General features: G+C 33.4%; 3 protein-coding genes and 1 long non-coding RNA gene across 5 annotated transcripts; 1 reads left to right on the plus strand and 3 right to left on the minus strand.

Moving 5' to 3' along the window:
* Positions 1–3,700: 3,700 nt before the first annotated feature.
* LOC125825157 (uncharacterized) lies at positions 3,701–10,386 on the minus strand. Its single transcript, XM_049504497.1, has 5 exons — positions 10,152–10,386; positions 8,295–8,554; positions 8,001–8,212; positions 7,040–7,304; positions 3,701–4,178 (listed from the first exon to the last, which is right to left on the minus strand). Exons 1-5 carry the CDS (start codon positions 10,234–10,236, stop codon positions 3,888–3,890), a joined length of 1,113 nt encoding a protein of 370 aa, XP_049360454.1. The 5' UTR covers positions 10,237–10,386; the 3' UTR covers positions 3,701–3,887.
* Positions 10,387–11,080: 694 nt separating this feature from the next.
* LOC125825126 (uncharacterized) lies at positions 11,081–15,801 on the minus strand. The gene is made up of 5 exons (XM_049504465.1): positions 15,588–15,801; positions 13,576–13,838; positions 12,732–12,943; positions 11,929–12,196; positions 11,081–11,559 (listed from the first exon to the last, which is right to left on the minus strand). Exons 1-5 carry the CDS (start codon positions 15,679–15,681, stop codon positions 11,254–11,256), a joined length of 1,143 nt encoding a protein of 380 aa, XP_049360422.1. The 5' UTR covers positions 15,682–15,801; the 3' UTR covers positions 11,081–11,253.
* Positions 12,734–25,126, plus strand: LOC125825393 (uncharacterized). The gene is made up of 2 exons (XR_007442853.1): positions 12,734–12,897; positions 25,079–25,126. It is a non-coding gene; the product is annotated as an uncharacterized LOC125825393 (long non-coding RNA).
* On the minus strand, positions 16,509–26,598 carry LOC125825143 (uncharacterized). 2 transcript variants are annotated; one of them, XM_049504491.1, is made up of 8 exons: positions 26,106–26,598; positions 24,913–25,124; positions 24,542–24,809; positions 24,013–24,225; positions 17,925–18,086; positions 17,589–17,800; positions 17,216–17,480; positions 16,566–16,886 (listed from the first exon to the last, which is right to left on the minus strand). In XM_049504491.1, the coding sequence occupies exons 1-8, from the start codon at positions 26,361–26,363 to the stop codon at positions 16,581–16,583; spliced, it is 1,896 nt and encodes a 631-aa protein (XP_049360448.1). In that variant the 5' UTR covers positions 26,364–26,598; the 3' UTR covers positions 16,566–16,580. The 2 variants fall into 2 exon arrangements, with proteins under 2 accessions (XP_049360442.1, XP_049360448.1); XM_049504485.1 differs by lacking the exons at positions 24,013–24,225; positions 24,542–24,809; positions 24,913–25,124; positions 26,106–26,598 and adding an exon at positions 19,173–19,289 and having other exon boundaries at positions 16,509–16,886; positions 17,925–18,187.
* Between the last annotated feature and the right edge of the window lie 903 nt (positions 26,599–27,501).

Raw genomic sequence — 27,501 nt, forward strand, 5'->3', positions numbered from 1 at the left:
CACATCATGATCCCTTAATAGACATCAATACCCCCCCCCCCCCAATCCCCCCCAAACCAAAAAAAACCCATAGTACAAAACACAGTGTTGAAGATATTCATTATTGGTAAGATAAAAGATCTACCTCCCTTGCTCGTACTTATTCACGTTCGAGTTTTGAAAATTTTATTATTAATTAAAAAACTACTAGAAGTGGTATAAATCTTACAAAAACAAATAAACAAAGATAACAAATAGTGTAGAGAGTTTCAATCCTCAAATCTTAAGCTCAATACAAGCTAAAAAACTAATAAAAAAATGCACATTAAAGTACAATAAAAATCAAGAAAATAAAACTTAGGGATACCTTTTTCTTGATTATTTTTTTCAGCTCCACCAAGATTTTAAGTCTCTCAAGAACATGTCATCAAAACCAAAAAAAAAAACCAAAATTAAAATTAGAAAACAAAGTTTTTTTTTTCTTTTGGTGCAAGAAGAAGAACAAAAGAACAAAACCAAAGAAGATACTATGTATTCTCCTTCATTTTGGTCACATTTTTTCTATTTAAAAGACTCAGTTTTTTTGTTTTTGTCTCTGAATTTTTCAGGGGGGGTTGGGGGGGGGGGGTTAAGTGGGGTCCATTTTAGAAGATGTAAGCAAAAGGGGTGAAAAATTGTAGTACATAGAAATAATTTTGGGAAGTCTTATAAAAAACCAATACTAAAAATAGGAAATTTTGGTCATGCATGGAGAGATCGACACGTATTAGACAGGTGTTATTTTGGTAATCGTTAAAATTGGGGTCTTACTTCACCCTACTTCTCCACGTGTCCCTTTTTTATTTTTATTCTTATTAAAGGGTTAAAAAAAGTTCATGTTTTAAAATAATACTTTGCATGCTTTCACTTTTCATCTTTTCACTTATAGGGTCCTTATCCTAGTATAGGTAGTAGGAGTTTAGAGCATATTTGGTTTGACGGTCAAAAATTATTTATTTTGAGATTATTATTTTTTTTATAGAAATAAGTATTTTTGAGAAAAAAATAATTTATGTTGATTAGTTTGTTTGAGATCATTGTATCTAAAATTGTTGTATTTGAGTCAATAATCTTTTAAAAATAATTATTTTATTTTTATGAGTTAGTGGTGAAGTTTGAGTACATTGTATTCTCTTCAAACTTCATCTGTGTGATTTCACTGAGTTTGTTGTTGTTATTATCAGTGACATACTTGAGGGGTATTGACTTCGACACCCCTTCATCAGAAAATTATATTATATAACTAGGTAAAAATATATTTTTAATGTGTATATTACTAACATTTTTTTATCTTTTACACGATTTTACTTCTTTATTTTTGTCATTTCTTAAATAAATTTTTTCATGATTGTTAAGTAATTGATTGTGTCTGATTAATTTTTTTCTTTAAAATATCCTTGAATGTTAAATTTTGAAAATGGATAATTATTATCATGACATATTCTACTATTATATTATTTATACAAAGAGTTAACTAATTTTTTCTAGCTATAGTATATTTATTTTAGAAAAAAGAAGAGGGAAAATAGAGGAAAGAACGGTAGAAAACAAAGTAAAAATAATTACTAGTATTTATAATTGATGGATTATGTCAAAGAGGAAAAGAAGAAGGATGAGATAACGAAAATAAATAAATTTATGAGATAGTATGGCAAATGCAAATTTTATGATAAGATTTTTTTATTTTTTAAAAAATAATTATTTGAGCACTGTTGCTCCTGAAAATCAATTTTTTTTATTGGTCAGGTACTTCAAATCTAGAAAGATCTTGGGTAAAATATTATTTATTTTGTGTAAAGTACAAACCATGTTGTCTAAAAGATCTTACATTATATATAAAAATAAAATAAAAACTTTTTTTTCAAAATATGTTACCATCATTCAAATTTAGATTAACCTAAGTCAATTTAGGTGAACTCGTAACACCGAATGACTAGATCCATCCGTGGCTAGATACTACTCATTCGTTTTATATGTTATGTCTTAGTTTTATTAGATACATTGTTTTAGAAATGCAAACAAACAAAGAAACATTATAGTATGAAATGAATTGCAAGTTGCACATATTGTCCCTACAAAGAATTTGTCTCACGTGGAATTTGAAGTCAATAATTATCGAGTTGATCGTTTGAATCTACAAGTTATTTTTTCTTCATTTTCTTTTCTATGGGTCTATTTATAAACTAATTAATCCTTTAGATTCTTTATGTTAGTCTAAGGACATTGTTGTTGTGTCTTTGCTACCTCTTGAGAAAATATGTAGACCGATGGACAACCCTTCAATGTCGCAAACTTGCAATGGTGTGGGATCGAGCATTATAATTAGTAGTTGTTACGTAGTGTCTCTCTTGAAGGAGCTAAGGTTTGACGTCAAATTTTTTTTAATTAATAAGTTATAACAGGACTAAGCAATATTCAACAATGTAACAACAACTTAAATCCTTCCAAAAATGTAAGCCTCAATTATGAATATTGTTGAAAAACCCTTTAGTATACAAACAAACAAATGTGTCATAAATCATTCATTACAATCCTTTTGAAAGAAAAAAAAATAAAAATAATTCATAAACATAAGAAGGGTATAATTGAGAACAAATTACAAAAAGATGTAAAAAAATAACTCAACCGGTTCACCGACACGGACATGCAATTTTTATAGAGGTACCATTCTATGCAAATTACTTTAATGTCCCTTCTTTTGAAAGCAATGTGAAATTATGTGAGATTGATGTTGTGCTTTATCGTGATGGTTGGATATGGTAGGATGGATGCGATTATTTCACCATTAGTTAGAAGTATCGAATTTAAATTTTATGAATAAAAAGATTTTTTGTAGGGAGTGATTTTTCATAAACGTCATACATGATATGAAACTGAATCAGTAGGTTCTGTATATATACTAGATGTTGCACCTTGTGCTTTACCATCAAAGGTATGGTGGGATGAATGATATCTTTTCCCATGTGATTTCGAATTTGAGTCCGATGAAAAAATATATTTTGTTTTTTGATATTTTTCCTAAAAAATAAATCCATAAAATAGCAATATTTGAGTTAGTATTAAATCAAGAAATAATTATTACCGTAGTTAGGCAATACTCTTTTTTTTGGTTTTTGCCCTGGCATTGAAATCCGACTATTTCAATTTTCCGCCACATAGGGCTCATTCGAGGAAGTGGTCCCCACCAATATCATTATTGTGTCTTCATTTTTAATGAATATATTCAGACACATAATTATTTCAGACTCAAATACACTTATAAGAATTGTGATAATAAGCTGATATTGTTTATGTAAAATTATGCATACATTACTACTGGTAATGAAATAAGAAAAAAGTTGATAGATAAATGATAAAAATTAGTGTTTTTCTTTGTTGCTTTATTTGATTTTGTTTGTGTTTAAAGTTTAAACGTAAAACATTGGTTAACTTTTTTTTTTTAAAAGAAAGATAAATTTTGCAAGTTATACATCCTGCAAAAGAATTTCGACTTGTACTAAATAACACCAATATTCTATCCATGACGAGGCCTAAGAGATGGCCCGAGTCAAAATCATGTCAAACATAACACTTGATTGATGTGCTTGGTTACGATACAATTTTGCATCGTTACTATCAGCTATAACTTTTGACATGATGGTAAGCACATGAAATACGCTACCATTTAAAAGGAAAAGGAAAATGTTTAAACATCACTATCCTTGATTACAAAAGGAGCACAAAAGAATTTCTAATACAAAATATTTCTCTCAAAGTCAAAACTTTGACATCAAAATATGAAATCGATAAAACCAGAGATATGTAGGCAACTTAAAACACATCACGACGTGCAAGATGAAACCTTGCACGTAGATATAAAAATGGTGAGTTTATGCGGTTAAAAGAGTCTTGATGATTTTCTCTCCAATTCCATCAATCATTGGAACCAAATGACCAGCACCTGGAATTTCATGATATTGGATCCATGGTAATTGCTCTGCAATGTACCTTTGTAGTGTGACGGGCGAGAGCCTATCCTCATCGCCTTGCCATAAGTGAACGGAACCTTCATTTTTAGGGAACGGGCTCTCAAGATCCATTGGATCGAATTCCCATGTTCCGAATCCAATCATTAAGTCGCGGTGAAGGGATTCGTATTCTCCTTGTTGTCTTACCTGTGCCTGCAGGAGAATTGAGTAAGCACAAGAAAATTGAAAACTTTAGGAAACGAAAAAAAGAAAGAGAAAAGAACACCAATTGAGTTATCTGTTTTCGATACAAACTTATCGGACAAAGCCATTAAGCCTAGTCAAACACTTGCTTCCCTTGAAAGCACGGTCTAGACAACGAGAAGCAAGTGTGAGAACATGACCAGACACAATAAGCAACTTTGCACATCGATTAAAATTTCTTAGCCTGTGGAGTTTAATCTACTATTTACAAAGGCGGCATAAGCTCACTGATATCTGCCTCTAGGAATGAAAGCTTCAAAATGTTGATGCATAGAAGCTATGTTATAAGCAAACAATTGTCAATCAAAGGGATGTCTTATTACTAGATTGACGATGATATCATTGAGGTGAGAATGAAAGATTGACTAATCAAAGCATATATTACATTTCCAGCTTATGTAATTATGGCAAGGCAAGCAGGTCCGTTTACGGGCTGAATTTTATGATGTCTCAGATGAAAGCAAAGAACTTGCAAAAGAAAGTAAGAAATTCTCCTACATTGCCATCATCGGGAGTCAATGTACTCCCTCCATTCCAAAGTCTGATGTTTTTAGCTTGGGCACACTCCTTAAGAAACTACTCATTCCTAGAAGATAAGAAGTGGTTTTGCTAACATACCCCTAATTAAATGTCTTGAAGAAATAAGTGATTCTTTAAAGGTGTAAAAACTCCATGAACTAAAACAAGGATAATTTTGGAAGAATAAGATCAATTCCTTCTTAAGACCCTAAAACATCACTTATTTTGGAAAGGGGGAGTACTGTTTATTACCACGAATTCTCGTAAGCTTGAAAAGTTCATACGAGAATAGGCCACAACTAGAATGGACTACTATTTGAAAATGGCTAACGCTCAAAGATATAAGCATGATTATGTAAAATCCTTCACGGTTAGTCCAACTGCTAAGTTAATGAAATGGCATCCCAATAATGTTACCAGCCAAAAGGGTGTTCCCTCTCGAATAGAAGTGTCAATATCATCCCTCTGCATGACTCCCTAGGTATGCAAAGAGTCATTCTAAGGCCCGTTCTCTTATACACCACATCAGCATAAACAACAAACATTTTCAACATAAAGATGGTATTCGGGCCAACTTGGGTGCACCTTGACTATTTCATTTGGTACCTGATACCTCCTATCTACACAAGTAGCAGAAACCTGACAACTAAGGCTTAGGCAAATGAGAAGAAATCCCCTAGATTTTCTTTTTTTGTTAGCTCCAATAGGATTTGAAGCCTAGTCTCCCATGGCTCTTCTTCTCCATATACAATAACCATATTAGGCCTCATTTTTTGTTAAAGGCCTCATAACTTAATAGTGAGACTAGGAGGTTTCAACAAATGTGGGTCCTCTCAAGAACCCCACCGAGACATCTTTGGCCAGCAACACATTACTCCCTCTGTTTCAATTTGTTTGTCTTACTTTCCCTTTTAGCCCATTTAAAAAAAAGGTCTATTACCTTTTTTTGCAATCCTTTAATTCCAACTTTCTACGTGGCTTGTTTAAGACTATAAGATTAAAGGACATTTTGGTACATTTTACGTATCTTTAGTTTAAGACCACAAGATTGAAAAGTCTTTCTTTCTTAAACTTCATGCCAAGTCAAAACCGGACAAACAAATTGAAACAGAGGGAGTATGTCCTAATTCAACTATGAACCATTACAGCGGACTACATTATTCACTATCCCTAACAATGTCTCCTTATTAAACACCAGTTGATGCTTAAACACAAAGTATTGTTTCCTTATTCAATAAATGATTCATTAAACTGAACTAAATTGGCTGATATGCTTTATTTCCAAGGGGTGATCTAATGGTCGAAAAATTGGAGTAATGAATCCTAGCATATTCAAAACCAAAAAAATTATTCTTATTTGTATAAATGTTGGTGGACAGAGTTAATAAATATGTGTATAATGTATTGGTAAAAGATAAAAGGCATCCATAGATTAGTCGAGGTGCACAATATTGTCTGAGCAGCATCGTCATCAAAAGGAAAAGAAAGTTTAACCATTATGCCTTGCTATGTCTATTTGTTGAATGTTGATCAATCCTTACCATTGGAAGTACTATGATTGCCTCAGTGTATATTTTCATATCAATGCTTCACATTTGATACTCAGATACAAATACGTATTCCTTTTTAAAAAAAATTGTTAACATGTATTCCTCACATACCTAAGCTGGAGTTGAGAGTTGTAGATTAGCCAACTTGTGCGTGAACAAATCTTGATTCAACTTCTATAAGCACAAACTTGCTACATTTTGGTGAGCATGAATTTGTCACATTTACTCTTGTAAACTTCGATTGCACTAATCCCAAACAGGAGGTTCTTATTCTAGGTCTAAAAATATAAAATTAGCATTTCCAAGTGACTCAGTAGACCGCATGCTATACTCCAAAGCATAGGCTAACTCCATAACACACTTACAAGAATGCCAACCATCATTTAGTTAGCCTTTTGTTCGTCTCTCTCAGTATCTCTCAGTTACACCCACCCACCCCACCCTGCCTCTACAGTTGATAGTAGAAAGTTATGTTGGTCTATTAACGGTTGATTCCAGAACTTGATTCTGGATTGAAGAAAATAGGCGAAACTAGATATTAGCATACCCACGCTAAGCTAAAGCTTGAGATGGGTAAATATTCCTTGGCAAAGTTTGAGGTGGTTTCCAAGCTCAAGTAATATGCAGCCAGGCTCAAGCTCAACTCGAATAATTTTAAACCCAAATTTATAAATGTAGCTGCAATATCATCCTCCTAACATCTTTTTTTAACAAATTGATATTAAAGGAAAGAGCTCTTACACGATAGTCTTGGCTCGAACTTTGCTTGGAAACTAGCTCTAGGTCCTTCGAAGAGAAAATTGCAGGGTTGCGACCTGCAGCACTACATGAAGGAAAGAACTTCTGAGTGTTCCACCAATAGGTGAGCCACGGAAGGTAATGAGCAACACGAAGAGTCCATTTGTCTTGAGGAAGTCGAAGGTTGAATGCTTCTTGGGACATATTCACAGGTAACCTAGGCCACCAATAGTTGACAACTGGTGCAATAAGAGCAGCACCTGCCAACCTATTTCAAGTAACGAACGTGATTCTTGAATCTTGATATTCATTTCAAATAACTTAATAAAACAAATAAACAATCATATAACAAAAATCTTAAGTTTGTGCTCCTGACAAAAGGAGTTGAGACTCCTTTATAGAGTCTGCTTTTCCAGAAAAATTTCAAGCTTTTCTTCCACAAACTACTGAACCTACAAAAATTCCATATGAACATGGGAAGAGCTAGGGCCCCTTCGCGGAAAGTTATACTGTATTTTCAAGGTCAAAGTTATTTTTTTAGAGTTAATGGTCAAAAACACATCCAAACTATGACTTTTTCACGAGTTTCATACCTCAACTATCCATTGTTCTCTTTACCTATCTAAATTGTCATTCCCTTAGTATTAAGACACACCTCGATGTTGTGTTGGCCAAATATTTGTTCTCAATCAACAACAAGCACATGTAGGCCAACTCAACATCGAGGTATGTTTTAATACAATTGAGTGATAGTTGAGATATGAAACTCGCGAAACACATGATAATTTAGGTATGTTCTTTCGCAATTAACTCTATTCAATTATGTATAAATAATAGATGTCACTGGCTTCTTTGTGTGTTTACTTTTTTATATTGTAAGGGCCCTTAGTAAAAAAACTTGGTTCAGCCATTGCATATGAGGTAGAACGCTCTCCTAATGTACATGTAACAAAAATGAGATTACCTGTGAGGAATGTATCTGAGGCAGGTCCAAACAGCCTGTCCCCCCATTGAAAATCCCATAACATAGAATTTGGATCCTAGACCTAATTGATCGGCAAGCTCCTGTATATCAAAAGCTAAACTCTTGACTGTTCGTTTTGGATTAGGATCACTTTCTCCATAACCAGGTCTGTCAAAGGAAACAATGTACACTCCTAAACTTTCAATGACATCCTGCAAGAAAAACAAAAATTATGATCCAAAATACATAGTTGGTCCATAAAAGAATACGAGCAAAAGAATCAAGTGACGTTACTTGAGAGAGGATGTTAATTGGAACATCATGCCTACAACCATCGTACCCATGGATATACACAATCTTATATTTTGCATTATCTCTAGATACACCAATCTCCTTGTAAGCCAAGTGTCTTCCATCACTAAGTTTGATTCTAGGTGCAGTGACGGGAGGGCCATCTGGGGACCCACAGGTCTTAGGGGGAGGTGGTCGTGTTGCCTGATAACCCCACGCTAATAACCCAATCAAAACAACCAGAAGAATTTTCGCAAACGCCCCTGAAATGATATCATTTGGGTTGCAAGATTATTGAGAATTCAAATAATTTGGAAAGACAAAAAGACGAGCAATAGTATTCAAGCATCTTAAAAAAACTTTTTTTAAAATGGACATTGTTTAGAGAAACATTTGCACACTCAAGCAACTTAAATAAAGTTAAACTAAAATCTTCGATTTTGAGAAAATACAGAATATATCCAGTTTCAAGATTGATGAAGAGCATCTAATAATACAAGAATTTTCTTTGAAATTTTGAATAGAAACATATGCAAACTCAAGCAAGTCAAATCAAATTTTTGGTTCTAAGTAAACAACCATTATAATTTCTATTTGCAGTTTCTAATTAAAACGATACTATTATGGGCATTCAAATGTAAGAAAAAAAGCAAATGCATATTCAAAAATAAAAACTTTCCACCAAATGTAACAAAGTTATCAACTTCTGTTTTTTGGTTTCCCAACCCAGTGTCCGGTACCCACATTGGGACCTGACTAAATCCGTATTTGTGCCGGGAAGTCCCACATTGAAGGATAAAATGCTCTGTAACAACAGCGACTCCCTACCTCGGCTCAAACCCGACACCTTTGGTTAGGAAAGTTATCAACTTTACATAACAAAGATTCAGTTCATCACTATACTTTCTACATGCCTCAACAAACTCATTCAGATGTGAGAAAAGAGTACCAAAATCATAATCAAAACTTTCCACCAAATGCTACAAAGTTATCAAGTTTTGTTTTTGATTTCCAAACCCAGTGTCCGGTACCCGCAATGGGACCGACTAAATCCAGACTCACCCCGGAAAGTCCCACATTGGGGATAAAATGCTCCCTAACAAAGGGAGACTCCTAGCCAGGCTCGAACCCGACACCACTAGTTAAGGAAGTTATCAACTTTACAAAATAAAGATTCAGTTCTTCACTATATTTACTACATGCTCCAACAAACTCATTCAAGTGTGAGAAAAACTTTCAAAATCATAATCAAAATAAAGAACTCCCCACCAAATGCAACAAAGTTATCAACTTTTGTTTTTGGTTTCCAAACTCGGTGTCCGGTACCCACATTGAGATCCGACTAAATCCAGATTTGCATTAGGAAATCCCACCTTAGGGATAAAATACTCCCTAACAAAGGAAACTCTTTACCTCAGATTGAACCCGAGACCTCCAATTAAGAAAGTTATCAACTTTATATAATAAAGATTCAATTCATTACTGTATTTTCCACATGCCCCAACAAACACATCAGATGTGAAAAAATATAAAAATCAAAACTTCCCACCAACTGTAACAAAATATCAATTTTTGTTTTTGGTTTCCCAACCAAGTGTCTGGTACCCACATTGGGACCCGATTAAATCCAGATTCACATCGAAAAATCCCACCTTAGGTATAAAGTACTCTCTAACAAAGGCAATTCTCTACCTCAGCTCGAACCCGAGAACTCTAGTTAAGAAACTCACCAACTTTACATAATAAAGATTCAGTTCTTCACTATATTTTCAACATATGATAAAACAAAACTGGAAAATTTATACCAAAAAACAAAAAAACAAAAAAAAAGAGAAATAAAAGGAGAAAAAGAAAACCCACCAGAAGGAAAAGGAAAAGAACTTTTTTGCTTAGCTTTACGAGTATGAGCCCTAGCTGAAGCTGCTGAAATCTTCTTTGTTGCCATTTTTTTTCCCCCTTCTTTTTCAGCTGAATCAAATTCTTGATTTTGAAATTACAAATTCTGTATTTTACAGTCTAGATTTACAAAAATTATACAAAAAGGAAGATTGAAGAGATCTGTGTCTCATCTCTCTGATCTAATAATTATTGCTATTTTTAGCATATGATCTATCCATAACATTTGGCAAAAACCTTTTTTCCTTTCTTTCTATTTTTTTCCTTTTTTTAAAAAGAAAAAGTTTAGGACTGTGGAACTGGAAACAATCAATAATTTCTTTATAATATATAGTACTATTAATAAATATTACAACAGTATTCGTATAACTCTAACTTACGTACACCTTAACTAATTTCACACTAAAGTTTAAGTATATGTTTGATGTATTATGTCCTTACTAATTATTAACAAATATTCAAGTTTGTTCAATGACAAGAGCGGAAAAATGAGTTAAAAGTGCCTTATAAGTTTCCAATTAAAAAAAGGGACAAGTGAGCCCCCTTTATTTTTTCTCTACTTTTTTATTTTTAATATTAGTAAAAAGACTAAACTAATAATATCTTTCGTAGTTGTCTAAACAACTACTGAAATTGTCTAGACAACTACTGAAGTTGTCGGACGACTAAAGAAGCTATCCCCACAACTATGACAATTGTTGGACAAAAGTGTGTAAAAGTTAACAGTTTGGGACTATTTAAAAAATATTTTTTAACCTAATTAATACTATTTGTCACTTCTACCCAATTTTTAAGACTTAAAGGACTCCTACCGAATTGACTAACTAATTTATCCACAAGTTAGAAAGTGTTTATGACTATATCTACTACCTGATCGAAAAAAACAATGTTGGTCAAACTCTTCAAAAATGTATAGCATTTAGAAGATTCGACATACATACAGTAATATTTTTGAAGAGTCTCAACGACTTAAGTAGAATTTAATTATTAACAAAATATTCAAATTTGTTCAATGACAAAAAAGATCATTGAATCCAATACTAAAACCAATAGCCCTTCATAGCTTTTACATAACAAAAGGCTCTCCAAGTAAAAATGTCTTCATGACTTTATCTCCCATTCCTTCAGCCCATGGAAACATATGTCCTCCTCCTTTCATTTCATGATAGTGAATCCATGGTAGTTTCTTCGCGATGAATCGTTGTAGAATGACTGGTACATGACCGTCTTCATCACCTTGCCAAATGTGAACGGAGCCTTCCCCGTTAGGGAATGGGTTTTCTAGTTCCATCGGATCAAATTCCCATGTCCCGAAACCTACCATTAGGTCGCGATGGATGGACTCATACTCCCCTTGCTGTCTTACCAAGTCCTAACATCAAATCAAAAAACAGAACAGAACTCAGAGTTAAGTACTTGTTAGTTGCTAGTATGCATTAGGCAAGAACAAGAATTAGGAGAATTAACTCAAACAATTTGCTAATCAAAATCAACACATATAATTGTGGAATTAAGTTATATACAATACTATCAGCGTAATTTAACTAGTTATAACAAGTTATGACTCTATCTTGAGTGTTACTATATCAGATTTGATATGAAGCGTCTCCTACTGTCGCTAATGATGCAAAAAACTTATATGTAACTCTATTTGAAGCCATTGTTGATCCACCATTGATCTTACTTCAAAGTCGCGTGAAAATGAAATGTGGATATGCTAAGAAGCTAAAGGAGTGCTCACCCGATATTTATTCTGATATGAATCAAAGATAGGCATTAGAACTCTGTCTTGCTCTAAAAGAATATCCTCGCTGAACGTTGCAACGCTGGAAGAAGGAAACAATTTTTGAGTGTTCCACCAGTAAGTCAGCCATGGAAAATAGTGTGCAATCCGAAGTGTCCATTGATCCTGCACGAGCTGTTCATAGTACGCTTGTTTAGTCAAGTTTGCAGGAAAACTACCCCACCAGTAGTTAGTCACGGGTGTTAGAAGAATTGCTCCAGCCAATCTGTTACACATTTCAAATGTCACAAGTTAAGATGGAAACCTATATGCACCCGAGAAGGTCACCTAAAAGATAACTACAACAGATTAACGTAAAATAATAATGTAAAAGTCATTAGCATCGTCAGTGTCTACAAGTTAATCCGAAGAACTAAACTTTTTTCTCTGAAAAATCAATTTATACAGAGAAAAAAAATAAGCCAATCCGTAAGATGATTTCTTCGCACCGGCTTAAACATTGATAGACAAAGTTACCCGTGTATGTGCTGGTTGGAGCTAGCAGGTACCCTGTTAAATAGTTGAGGTGCGAGCAAACTAATCCAGACAGGATAAATTTAACTATAAAAATCAGTGGCACCGTCAGTGTCTATAAGTTAAGCCCAAAGAACTAAACTACTTTCTCTGAACAATCAAGCCAATTCATAAGATGACTTCTCCTCATCTGCTTAAGCATTGGTAGACAAAGTTACCATATATGCGCTGGTGGGAGCTAGCAGGTACACAGTTAAAATAGTCGACTGTGAGCAAACTAACAGTACCTGTGAGGAATATACTTGAGAAGGCCCCAAACAGCTTGTCCACCCATAGAAAATCCCATAACATAAAATTTAGATCCCAATTCCAATTGATCAGCTAATTCCTCTATATCAAGAGCTAAGGTCTTTGGCGTTCTTTTTGGATGAGGATCACTTTCACCATAACCAGGTCTATCAATTGACACAATATATATTCCCAAGCTTTGCATAAGCTCCTGCAACCACAAACAAAATTTCATTAATAGCAGCCACAAATATATTCGAGCAGACAGTAAGTGTCCCTCCATCCTTAATCAAGTTCCAGATCCAAGCTCTAGAAATAAAGTCGCTGTTGTTAGGAGCCTTAACCCTCAAAGTGGGACTTCCCGATGTGAATTCGGACTAGTCATGCTCCAAATCGGGTGTTGGACACCAGTTGGGAAACTAAAAAGAATACTAAACACAACCTTTATAAGTACCCCTCAATCGTTAACCAGAGATCTAAGGTTCGAGCTATGAAAATGTAGTTGCATTGGGCCGGGAGCCTTAAAACTAGGACTTCCGGACACAAATTCAGATTAGTAGGGCTCCAATAGATGCCGGACACCTAATGGGAAACCAAGATGAATACTAAAACAACCTTTAAAAGTATCCCTTAATCCTTAACTAGAATCACCAGAATCTTGGGGGTTGAGCTCTGAAAGTAGAGTAATCTTTGGTCGGAAGCCTTAAAAGTGAAACCTCCCAACACAAATCTAAATTAGTCAGACCCCAAAACAAATATCGGACCCAAACAAAACGAAAAAGAAACTAAAAACTATTCTAAGGGAGGGCGGGGGGAGAACAAGTAAAGATGAAACATACATACAGGAGAAGTAGTTGTGAGCAAAGCAACATCATGTCTAACACAATCAAAGCCATGGATGAAAACAAATTTGTGTTTTGCTTGGTCTCTAGGAACACCATTTTCTTTATATGCCAAATATCTCCCATCAGAAAGCTTCACTCTTGGTGCTGTAATTAGAGGTCCATTTGGTGAACCACAAATTTTTGGTGGCAGTGGCATAATTGCCCTATAAATCAGTGCCAATATCACAATTCCAAAAAGGGCTACCATATTTCTCATCATTCCTGAAAATGGAAAGATTTCAAGAAAATAATAAGAGAAATCAAGAAACCTTTTTTGATGAATGTTGGACCTACAATAAGAACCTTCCCTTAGAAAACATCAAGAAGAAGAAAAATTATGCCATGTAAACATGCACCCCCACAAATAAAAGAAATTTCAAATAAACTCATGGCATATAAAATAATTTATGTATTTGTATAACACAAGTTTGTTCAACTGCTATACAATAAAAAGGAAAAATGAGCAAAACACTAGTAAATTTTGTTTGCTGAATATTTATATTATTGAAACTTCTATTTTGAATATTTACACCAACACAATAATTTTGTGTTACTTTATTATTCTTAATGTGCATGTTTCTTTTTCCTTTTTAAGTCTCATAAGTTCAATGACCTTTTAAGATATTAAATGTAATACTTCAAGCGTGTTTTTTTTACCGTTAACTCAAAATTTAAAAGTCCTACTATTAAACTTCAATAGTTGAGGGTAGGTGCTTCGCTTTAGATGACCACACAAGAAACAAGAGATTCTTTTTAATAGTTGAGGTAGGTGATTTTTTAAAAAAAAATTCATGCATGTGTGTATATATATATCATTTGTTCATTACAATATGGTTTCCCAGCCTAGTGTTCAGTACCTAAATTTCGGCATTGAAACCTGATGAAATGCAGATTTGCGCCGGAAATTCTACATTGGGGGATAAAATGCTCTCTAAACAAGGGTGACCATAATCAAAATCTAAACTTCCCACCAAATGAAACAAAGTTATCAACTGGTTTCGGTTTCCCAAACCAATATCCGATGCAGGACCCAACTAAATCTGGATTTGCGCTGGAAAGAAATCTTACATTGGAGGATAAAATGCTCCCTCTAACAAAGGCGACTCCATACCCCGGCTCAAACCCGACACATTTGGTTAAGAAAGTTATTAATTCATATAACAAACTCCTCCAAATGTGAGAAAAACTATCATAAGCAAAATCAAAACTTCCCACCAAATCTAACAAAGTTATCAACTTTTGTTTTTGGTTTCTCAACCCCGTGTCCGGTACCTGCATTGAGATCCAACCCACCTAAATCCGGAAATTCCTACATTGAGTGAAACAAATACTCTTAAACAATGGCAACTCCTTACTCTGGCTCAAACCCGACACCTCTAGTTAAGAAAGTTATCAACTTTTGTTTTTTGGTTTCTCAACCCCGTGTCCGGTACCTGCATTGAGACCCAACCCACCTAAATCCGGAAAGTCCTACATTGAGTGGAAAAAAATACTCTTAAACAATAGCAACTCCTTACTCTGGCTCAAACCCGACACCTCTAGTTAAGAAAGTTGTCAACTTTTGTTTTTTGGTTTCTCAACCCAGTGTCCGGTACCTACATTGAGACCCAACCCACCTAAATCCGCAAAAGTCCTACATTGAGTGGAAAAAAAGACTCTTTAACAATGTCAACTCCTTACTCTGGCTCAAACCCGACACCTCTAGTTAAGAAAGTTAACAACTTTTGTTTATTGGTTTCTCAACCAAGTGTCCAATACCCGAATTAGGACCCAACCCAACTAAACTCATATTCGCGCCAAGAAATCCCACATTAGAGCTAACATACTCCCTAACAAAGGCAACTCACTATCTCAGCTCAAACCCGAGACCTCTAATTAAAGAAAGTTATCTAACTTTACATAATAAAGATTCAATTCTTCAATATATTTTCAACATAAGATAAAATAAAATTGAAAAATACGAAAACCCACCAGAAGGAAGAGGAAAAGAAGTCTTTTGCTTAGCTTTACGAGTATGAGCCCTAGCTGAAGCTGCTGAAATTTTCCTTGTTGCCCCACCTGCCATTTTTTTTCAGCTGTAGCAAATTCTTGATTTTGAAATTACAAATTCTGTAATTTACACTCTAAATTTTACAAAAAGGAACACTGAACAGATCTGAGTCTCAGCTCATGTACTTTTAATTATTTTTTTTTAACATATGATGTAACGACAGCTTATGACCCAACCCATTTTTTATTGCTATCACCAACTTGTCCTTTTAGACTAAAGGTAGTTTGTGTATTAACCCCAACGATAGCTTCAGCGTGTTTTAGAAAGAAAAAAAAAAAATTAAAAATTATCTTATTTTATTTTATTTTAACTTAATTAGTGTATAATTTTTTTATATATAGTCCTTTCTATTTCTTCCCTTTTTTGTAATAAGTGTCAGTTTTTGTCTGAAAATTTCATCGGTTTCATAGTGACGTGATGTTATATCAATTTATTATATATTTAGATTTTATTTGATTGTTATAAATAAAAGGTTTACAAAATAAATAATTTAATAATTTTGTGTATCCAAAAGAAAGAAATGTATTTGTTAATTAAATTAATTAAAAACAAAAAAAAAACTATGAATGTAGAAAATCATCATATATATATATATATATATATGTGTGTGTGTAGCTTTTACAAGGTGAAGTTAGACACTATTTAAAAACAATGGGACAATATAAAGCCACAAAAACATCAATCCTCACAAAATATACCATTGAAAATGTCTATAAATATAACATTCTTTTATTACAAAAATGACTAGTCGTCTACATTGATCAAAACTCTCTAAAGATATCGTCACACTCATCACATCATCTAAAGCCAGAGTAGCATAGCTAGCCGTATGAAAGGTATAATCAAAGCACAATCGATGTATTAAAAATGATATGCATAGTGTAACGCGACAAACGACCTAGTGTAAGCAACTCTTACGATACATTTTTCTCTCCGATCAAAAGAGCTTTCACAATTTTGTCTGCCATTCCATCAAGAACTGGAAACATATGACCAGCCCCCGCGATTTCATGATATTGAATCCATGGTTGTCGTTGAGCAATGTATCGTTGTAGAGTTACAGGGACGAGCTTGTCCTCGTCCCCTTGCCACAACTGTACTGAACCTTCTTTGTTAGGAAATGGATTTTCCAAATCCACAGGGTCAAATTCCCATGTCCCGAACCCAATCATAAGGTCGCGATAGAGTGACTCGTGTTGTCCCTGTTGTCTCACCTGAGCCTGAGGGTGCAAGAAATTTTGTTAAAGGTATATAAGATTTAACATATTTGGGTAAAAAGTAGTTTAATTTCTTGATCTATACATACACACAGTATAATTTTCCGACTAAGGATGTTCAACTGACTACCTTCAATCAAAGCATGGAGACAAACATTGTGAAGTATCACAAACTTACTTGGACGGGGTCAATGGTGATATATCATAGAGGCGTATGGCTTAGGTTCGTGACCTTCATTGCACTTACGACCAGTGTTAACTGATGAGTAATGACATTGATATTTTACAGCTAAATGTAACAAGAGGTATGATCTGAAGAGAAGAACACTTACATAAAGATCTCTGTTGGCGCGATACTTGGGCATTAGTTCTAGGTCCTGGGACGAAAGAGCACCGGGGTTGTAAGCAGCAGCACTACAAGCAGGGAAAAACTTCTGAGTGTTCCACCAGTATGTAAGCCACGGAAGGTAGTGAGCAACGCGAAGATTCCATATATCCTGAGGTAGCTGATGGCTGAACGCTTCTTTGGACAAGTTCGCGGGGAAGTTAGGCCACCAGTAGTTGGTAACAGGTGCTAGAAGAGCTGCTCCAGCCAATCTGTCACATATCACACAACATGAGCTTATACAAGCCAAACACAACACTACAACACAGAGTTCATCTGAACCCATTACTTTTAAAATTTGAGTCCATATAGGTGAGTACCTGTGAGGAATATATTTGAGCAAGGTCCAAACAGCTTGTCCTCCCATCGAAAATCCAATGACGTAGAATTTGGACCCCAGTCCTAATTGATCAGCAAATTCTTGTATATCAAACGCCAAGCTCTTTACTGTTCGTTTCGGATTAGGATCACTTTCTCCATAACCAGGTCTATCAATTGAAACAATGTATACTCCCAAGCTTTCAATAACCTCCTGGAAAAACATCAATTTATTAACACAGAAGTTATAAAACGAGAACAAGGTGAAAGTTCAGCTAGTCAACCAACTGAGCTACTAAGAAATGAAGACAGAGTTGAGGTAAACGGATGAGAGTTACCGGAGAGAGACCAGTTGCAACAACAGCATCGTGTCTGTTAGAATCATATCCGTGGATGAACACAATCTTATGTTTTGCTTGATCTCTTGGTACACCATGTTCTTTGTAAGCTAAGTATCGTCCATCGCTAAGTTTAATTCTAGGAGATGTAACAGGAGGGCCATCAGGGGTGCCACAAATTTTCGAAGGAGGAGGCTGCATTGCTCGATAAGCATACGCCACGAACCCCACGAAGAGGACTGCTAGAATTTTCCCAAACATCCCTGAAATTTTTCCCCTTTTATAAGCTTGGAATGAAGTTTTAAAAGCAGGAAAACAGAACACACTTGCTCTGCCACAAGAACTTTTATGCTATGTTGCTCGGGCTCTTCAAAAATACAGGTAAGGGTGTGTCGGTCCTCCAAAAGCTATTCCTTTTTAAGGATCAAATATAGGTGCGACATCATTTTTGAAGGGTCCGAGCAACATAATATCATGATTTCAAGAAGATTTCAAGCTAGAATGTTAACAACTCAAACAATTTCAACAACATTTTTCAAGAAGATTACAAGCTAAATTCTTCACATGCATCACATTTATTTCTCTAACAACTTAAGTATTTAGACGAGATGGTTACATACTTCACATGGTATCAAAACAAGCAGAGATCTTAGTATCGAGTCTCACAACCATACATTTTCAAAAAAAAAATCAAGTGCTTGACCCATAAAAGAATTAGGTCCTGGTCACATGAGGGGCTAACTGAAGACATAATTAAATAAACAAAAATGTACTCTATCTAAAACCTTTAACCTTTCAGAAGAAATGGTCACAAGTACACTTCATGGACGGGAGCCACAACAATTATTTTGACTAAACTCTAACCTTTAACCCGAAGACTAAAAATTCTAACTCCACCTCTGATCGTACAAAACAATCATTAACTCATTTTTTTCAACCAAAACAAACCCAATATCATATTATATCTGCGAGCATTAATCACCAAACTATACAAATGTAAAAAATTTCAAATGAAAATCACAACTTTCTGAAATTCATTATAAGTAAATGTCATTCTAATAGCTACAAACATATCATGAATTTTTTTCTAGTACAACAATAACAACTAGGCCTCAGTTCAAAACAAGTCGAGATCGACCATATAAATCTTCATTCTTCATTTATGCTCATATCATATCATTGTCATACTAAATAAAAATAAATGTGTCCAATAAAATAACATTAGAAAAAAATTGAAAAATTGAGTACCTGAAGGGAGTGGAATTGAACTCTTGATCTGTTTAGTTTTCCTAGTATGAGACCTGGCTGATGCTGCAGAAATTTTTTTGCTCATTTTTTTTTTCTTCTCTTAAAGAATTTAAAGCACAAAAATCAAGAATTTTTCAATGGTCTATGTGGTAAGGTTATCAACTACTTATATCACATTATAATATATGGTTTCAGAATTTCATTAAAAATGAATAAAGAATTAAAAAGTTTTTTGTCAATATTCAATCAAGTGTTTGTTTTTATTCTCAACATGTGTTTTCCAGTCGAATTGAATTGTCAAAACAACCTTTTTAATTAGGAAAAACTTATTCACATCGGATATTTATGTTAAATTAATGGAGTAAAAAAATAAAGTGAACATATATATTATTTAACCGTGGCTTAATAAGCACAAGACACGGATTAATAAGAATTATGGTTGAGTAGTAAATATTCGTTCATTCTTATCCAAAAGTCTCACATTTGAGTTCTGGACATGAAGTCCCATTTGTTAGAAAACGTTTTACTTCTCTCCATATGAGATTTTCTAATGCGAATCTGAATTTAGTGAGACCAGAATATGGATAAAAGACATATGTCTTGAATTTATTGGCTCAATGCGGGATTTTTGAAGTGAATTCAAATTTAATCGAACTTTGATATAGGTATTGAAAATCGAATAAGAAAACAATGTAAAAAAAAGAAAAGTAAAAGACACATGAGGTGAGAAAGTACAACATGAAAAAGAATAAAAAAAAAGTTGTGTTCAAAAAGAAAAGAGAAAATAGATGTAAGACTTTTGTTTCTCTCTTCTTCTTTTTTTTCTCATTTTATCAATAATTTAACTTTAATGTCTCTCTTCTTTCTCATTTTGTCAATAATTTAACTTTAATTTCTCTCTTCTTTCTCATTTTGTCAATAATTTCTTTTTAATGTGAATTTAGAGAAAAATAGATATTTAGTCAACTTTGGGTTGTTGAACAACAATTATCAAGATTAAAAAATTTCTACCTAATCACCGTGTTTTGACATTTTCATGTTTACATTATTTTATAAATGCAATTATTTGATTCGTTTTCAGCAGAAATATTCAGTCGATATTTGCTAGCTCTCTTTCCTTGAATTTCCATTAAAAATATAGATATGATCTCTTACCTTTAATGAGATGAGAGGTATTGGATTCGAGTTTTGAGTATAAAAATATTCATGTGAAGCGTTTTCTCTTCAGTGACCTATACATAATGTGAATCCGAATTAGTCAAGGCTTTAATGCAAGTAACATATATTAGGTGGCAAACAAAAAAAAAGATATGTATGACCGTCAAAGATTGTGATGAGATGGATAGTATCACTTTCCTCTTAGCCAAAATTTTTAGAATCGAGCCCTAAATATGATTTTAAAAAATCATGATAAATCGTGCCTTGACACATCTAAAATTAGTTGAATCCCAAAAATCAAAATAGGTATGGACATTAGATAAGAAATCAAAAATAACGCAATTGTATCAACATTATGTTAAATTTATGAAAGAAATCAAACAAAACAATAAACTATACATACCGTAATATATGAGATAATATATGAAATAATGTTGAAAGGGTCTCAACGAATAGTTCTTAGTTGTTTAATAGAATGGAAAATCATTTGAAAACTTTTTGGATCGATTAATCTGAATTCACATAGAAATATTCTTCTTCGAGATAAAGAGTTTTTCTATCAAAGAGGATTCTATTTCCAGGACTCGAACTCAAATTTCTCTGATTAAAGATGAAAGAATATTTATTACATTCACCACAATCTTAGTTTTGGTGGTTATATGAACTCTACAGATTAAAATACAGCAAGACCTTTCAATAACAGTAATCTTCTATAACAATACTTCACTATAACGATCAAGTTTTGTTTCAAATTCATTTTATGTTATATATATAACAACCAAAAAAAAACATCTAAACAACCACGTTGTTAATGGGCTTAAATTAGATATGTGAACTAGAAATATTTGGACTGGGCCTATATAAGGCAATTGGCCCAATGGGCTCATAAACATGTATAATTGAGCTAAGCAAAGAGTTTTTCAACTGCACCATGCATGATTCAAATCAAATCACTTGGACAAATAGCCACTTTTAGAACTGTCAATTGGAATATAACTAGAGACATTGAAATTTTGTGGGACTCTACAAGACGTGTTCAATTCGAGTTGAGACTCTACAAGATGTGTTCAATTCCAATTAGAATTCTTGGAGGCTACTCTACCCTAAACCCTACTTCATGCCTATATAAAGGGTACTATATTCCCTTGAAAAGACATCTCAAAAATTCCACCACAAATTCATGGAATATTCATAAAGAGATCAAATATAAATCATCTTAATTCAAGAAATACGCTACTAACGGGTCTCAAGTTATGAAGATCAAGTTCAAATTATCATAGTTCGAAAAATACGTCACTAACGGCCCTCGAATTATAGAAATCAAGTCCAAATCATCCAAGTTTGGGAAATACGCCACTAACGGCCCTTGAATTATGGATAAATCTTATGAGCGAGGAATCAAGGGAGGAACAGAATTGTAACCACAATATTTATCAATAAAGTTATGTTTCTTCATAATTTATTTGTGATTGTAATTTATTTTTTGTTACTTTAAAATTTATTGCAAACAATAACCTATGAGGATATATTTAAGAATGCATGTCTAGACACCTCAACTTGATTTAAGTTGACCGTGTAAACACGCTCGACATTCCATGCAACTTATGTGAAATATCATGTAGGATTGTATGTTTAGAGGGTCAACTCAAATCAAGTTGAAGTGTCTTGACGTGCATTCTCAAAATTGGATACTTATCAATTGAGGCCAAATTAAGGTGTATATCTATGTATATGAATAGTCGAATCAATAAATATCGGTTTCATATGATAAAATATAAAAAAAAGTAGCCAGAATGTTTTTCAAATAATCTTTATTAGATAAATAATATACAAGATTCCTTTGAAAATGTACTACATATATAGTCGTGGACCACCCCTCAATTTTATTTAATTCTGGCCAGCCCTTTCTCATATTCAAGGTAATATAAATTATAATCTAAGGTGTACTTTATAGTCCTAGGACATTAGATGAAAAACATAAAAAAAATTATAATCATAAAATAAAATAGTGAAGATTCAAAAACACATCAAAATAGAGGCAGATCCACGTTTGAGGGAGTAGGTGCATGTACACTGTTGCGCTTGCATTTCATTTACTTTTTAAAAAGGCATATTAAAAACCTCAGGCAAGATTCACACTAGCAACTTCAAATTGTACACTGAGGGTCAAGATCATCTAATCATAGAGTGAATTATGTTATACTTTTGTTTAATTTATATTTATATATACCTTCGATTTTATACTCCTTTGACAATATTTTCCAATGAAGTGTCGGTGCTTCGACAAACTCAAATCCGCCTTTAGTAGTATCGCCGTTATCTTTATATCCTGAGTTCGTCACTACATCTAAAGTTGAACTATCAAGTTTTTTGAGTTTCATACTTAACTATTAAGTTGTGAGTTTTCTACCTGAACTATCACCAATTATTTATCAAAATAAACCTCAACTCTTAGTTGTTCACTTTTCAAACCTGAAATATATAACAATCATTTAGGTAGGAAAAGTAAACAATTGATAGTTGAGGTATGTTTTGATAAATAATTAGTGATAGTTCAAATAAGAAATTCGCATATATGATAATTCAAATATAAAACTAAAAAAAAGTTACATATTTTAGATGTGTTTTTTACCGTAAACTTAAAAAAAAGAAGGGAAATTATATTACTTACATTATTTGTTCATATAGGTACCCCAATAATTGGATCATTTTTAATGACCCTACATCACTTAAATCAATCACTTCTAATTGACCCTAGACATACATAAATAATAAAGAAATATCCTTTTACTTTAAAGTGGTGATGTAAGCTCAATAATTATAGTTACATGTCTTGATGTATCTATTCAGAAACTTTATACATAAAGTAGTTGTTAGTTGCTGTTCTTGCCCAATAATGAAGCAAAGCTCACTAAATATTATTTATGCTAATACATTACATTTTTAGGATAATGTATCATAATAATTAACTTGGAAATTCAAGAAAATGAAGTTATAAATAGAAAACTCATCAAATCTTAAGTCTTCAAGTTTTGGTTTAATGGTAAGAGTGTAATATGAACGAGTTCAAATCACATCGCAAACAAACATATGAAATTTAAGTGTTGAATGACAAAGGCAAGTCCATTATTTATTGAGTTTTGAATGGTGCGTCTGTTGGCCCTTAGAGATTTCTAGATCATCGAATAATAATAATTTAGTCTTCAAGTGACATAATAAGTATGTGATCTTCACAACGTAAACATCTTGATAACAACAACGATTCAGTTCCAAACAAATGACCTCAAAATTTTAGTTTATAAGTGTCATTATTTGAATGTACGACAAATAGTGATCTCCACTTGTGTAAGTTAAGCATTCCAACTTACAAAATGATCATACAATCATCTCCAAAGACCAAAGTATATGTGTCATGTAGCGTCAGGGGTGCATGAGACACAATGAGAACGAGTTGGACTATATAATTGTCAGTTGAGAGACCAAGTTAATGTCTTAAGTAGAATTTTATTATTAGCAAAATATTCAAATTTGTCCAATGACAAAAAGAGTCATTGAATCCAATACTAACACCAATAGCCCCTTATAGCTTTTACATAACAAAAGGCTCTCCAAGTAAAAATGTCTTCATGACTTTATCTCCCATTCCTTCAGCCCATGGAAACATATGTCCTCCTCCTTTCATTTCATGATAGTGAATCCATGGTAGTTTCTTCGCGATGAATCGTTGTAGTTTGACTGGTACATGCCCGTCTTCATCACCTTGCCATATGTGAACGGAGCCTTCCCCATTAGGGAAAGGGTTTTCTAGTTCCATTGGATCAAATTCCCATGTCCCGAACCCTATCATTATGTCGCGGTGGATTGACTCATACTCACCTTGTTGTCTTACCAGATCCTAACCTCAATCAGAAACAGAACAGAACAGAACTCAGAGTTCAGAAATGTTATCCACACGTATCAAGTTATATACACTGATAATGTAAAGAGTTTTTCCACTATCTTTAAGGGCACTATACATTACCATATCAAACTTCATACGAAGAGTTACGTATTGTTGCCCAATGATGTACAAACATCAATACTGACAATGCATATAACTTAAACTCTATCGTTGTTATTACTCTGATGACACATATATCTGTTCTTGTTTTCACATTGTTAGATCCACCCATTGAAATAAGGACATGCTAAATAGTTAAACAAGTGCTCACCCGACATTGACTCTGATACGAATCAAAGATAGGCATTAGAACTCTGTCTTGCTCGAAGAGAATATCCTCACTGAACGTTGCAACGCTGGAAGAAGGAAACAACTTTTGAGTGTTCCACCAGTAAGTCAGCCATGGAAAATAGTGTGCAATTCGTAACGTCCATTGATCCTGCACGAGCTGTTCGTAGTATGCTTGTTTAGTTAAGTTTGCAGGAAAACTACCCCACCAGTAGTTAGTCACAGGTGTTAGAAGAATTGCTCCAGCCAATCTGTTACACATTTCAAATGTCACAAGTTAATATGGAAAACTATACACTTAATCATTGGTAGACAAAGTTACTCGTATCTGTGCTGGTGGGACGTAACAGGTACCTGTGAGGAATATACTTGAGAAGGCCCCAAACAGCTTGTCCACCCATAGAAAATCCCATGACATAAAATTTAGGTCCCAAATCCAATTGATCAACTAATTCCTCTATATCAAGAGCTAAGGTTTTTGGTGTTCTTTTAGGATGAGGATCACTTTCACCATAACCAGGTCTATCAATTGACACAATATATATTCCCAAACTTTGCATAAGCTCCTACAACCACAAACAAAATTTCATTAATTGCATCCACAAATATATTCAAGTAGCAGTAACTGGTAAGTATCGGTACATCCTTAATCAGAAATCTTTGATTTGAGTTATGGAAATAAAATTGTTTTTTTTAGGAGCATTTACCCTCAAATGAGACTTTTCGGCTCGAATTTAAATTAGTCGAGCTGCAAAATGAGTGTTGGACACTAAGTGGGGTCCAAAAAGAATACTAAAAACAATCAATTAGTCGAGCTACAAAATGGGTGTTGGACACTAAGTGGGAACCAAAAAAGAATACTAAAAATAATCTTTTAAAGTATTCTTCCATCGTTAACTAGAGATCTAGAATTCAAACTTTGAAAATGGAGTCGCATTTGGTCGGGAGTCTTAAAAGTGGGACTTTCCTACATGAATTCGGATTAGTCTGGGGCTCCAACGGGTGTGGGACATCAAGTGAGAAACCAAAAAAAATACTTAAAATAACCTTAAAAAGTATTCACCTATCGTTAACCAGATATCTAGGATTCAAACTCTAAAAATGGAGTCACAATTGATCGGGAGCCTTAAAAGCGGAACTTCCTAACACAAATTCAAATTAGTCAAATATCAGAAAACCAAAAAGAATACTAAAAAGCAACCTTAAAAGAACCCCATCATCTTGGGATTGGAGCTCTAAAAATAAAGTCATCTTTTGTCAAAAATCTTAAAATTGGAACTTCTTGATACGAATTTAAGTTAGTCAGACCTCAAACAATAGAAAACCAAAAATAATACTAAAAAACAACCTTGAAAGAATCCCCTCATCTTGGGATTCGAGCTCTGACAATAAAGTCATCTTTGGTCAATAGCCTTAAAAGTAAAACAATCCCAACACAACTTTATACTAGGCAGACTCCAAAACAGATATCAGATACCGAACACAATAAAACAATCTAAAAACTATTCAAAAAGGGGTAAAAAGAAACAAGTGAAGATGATACATACAGGTGAAATAGTGGTGAGCAAAGCAACATCATGTCTAACACAATCAAAGCCATGAATGAAAACAAATTTGTGTTTTGCTTGATCTCTAGGAACACCATTTTCTTTATAAGCCAAATATCTCCCATCAGAAAGCTTAACTCTTGGTGCTGTAATTAAAGGTCCATTTGGTGAACCACAAATCTTTGGTGATGGTGGAATAATTGCCCTATAAATTAGTGCCAATATCACAATACCAAAAATTGCTATCATATTTATCATCGTTCCAAAAAAAAAATCGAAAGATTTTCAAGAAAACAAGAAAATTTTGACCAAAATACCCTTTAAAAATGTTGATATTTAAGTTGAAGAAGAAAAGTTGCTCTTATTTAACTTTAAATAAAAAGTGGTTGAACAATTCAAGAACACAAAGTAAATATCCAATAAAAATGATAAAGAGATACGAAGTGGATGGTCACAACTGAATTATTTGCTGCATAGTACAGAGTAGTGATCTTCTAATATCTTTACTTCCTCTATTATATATAGGTCTACCTCATTCAAAAAAAAAAAATTAAAAAGAAAAACAAATATGTCTAATACTTTATTTATTTTCCATTTGTTGTTTGATATCAACATTGAAATCCAATTAATTATGATTCATATATTGCAAGACTCATTATTAGGGACGGTGTTTCTAGAAAAAAAAATTCATTTATGAGGGTTTGAACCCGAAACTTCTGATTAGGAATGGAAAGACCTTAATCATACCACCATGACGAGTGTTGGTAAATTTTTTTATCATTCCTTCGTTTCAATTTGTTTGCTCGATTTTCACTTCGCACGAATTTAAGAAATTAAAAAATGCTTTTGAATCTTGTAGTTTAAAATTAAAAATATATCAGATGTACCAAAATATCTTTTAATAATATAATATTAAATATATCAAATGTAAAGTTAAAATTAAATAATTGTAAAAAAATAAAAGATAAAAGTTCTATTATTGAACATCAATTGTTGAGGTAGGTAAGCTTTAGATGGACCCTAACAAGAAACAAGAGAGGTCACTAGTAATCTTTAAGTGACAATAAAAATTTATTCACACTCGATATTTTATATTAAAGCATTATTATTAAATAATAAATTGGGATAAAATTATGTATTAATTAACTATATTTTGTATACCATGTCTCTTCTTGCACACATTATGCAAAAATAGTTGAACACTAAAAGAGTAGATGGAAAATCAACTTAAGTTACTATGATATTCTTAAATTCGTTCAATTCGTATAAACAACGTACTTTAAGGTGTGTATTTTATTTTTTTTAAGTTTATTCGATTTACATAAATAAAGTATTTTAAGGTGTGTACTATAAATTTTTTTCCTAAAATAAAATAAAGCCACAATAATGTTGTATT

The sequence above is a fragment of the Solanum verrucosum genome, unplaced genomic scaffold (genome assembly GCF_900185275.1).
Source record: "Solanum verrucosum unplaced genomic scaffold, falcon-dt-bn FXZP01000125.1, whole genome shotgun sequence".
NCBI classification, from domain to species: Eukaryota; Viridiplantae; Streptophyta; class Magnoliopsida; order Solanales; family Solanaceae; genus Solanum; species Solanum verrucosum.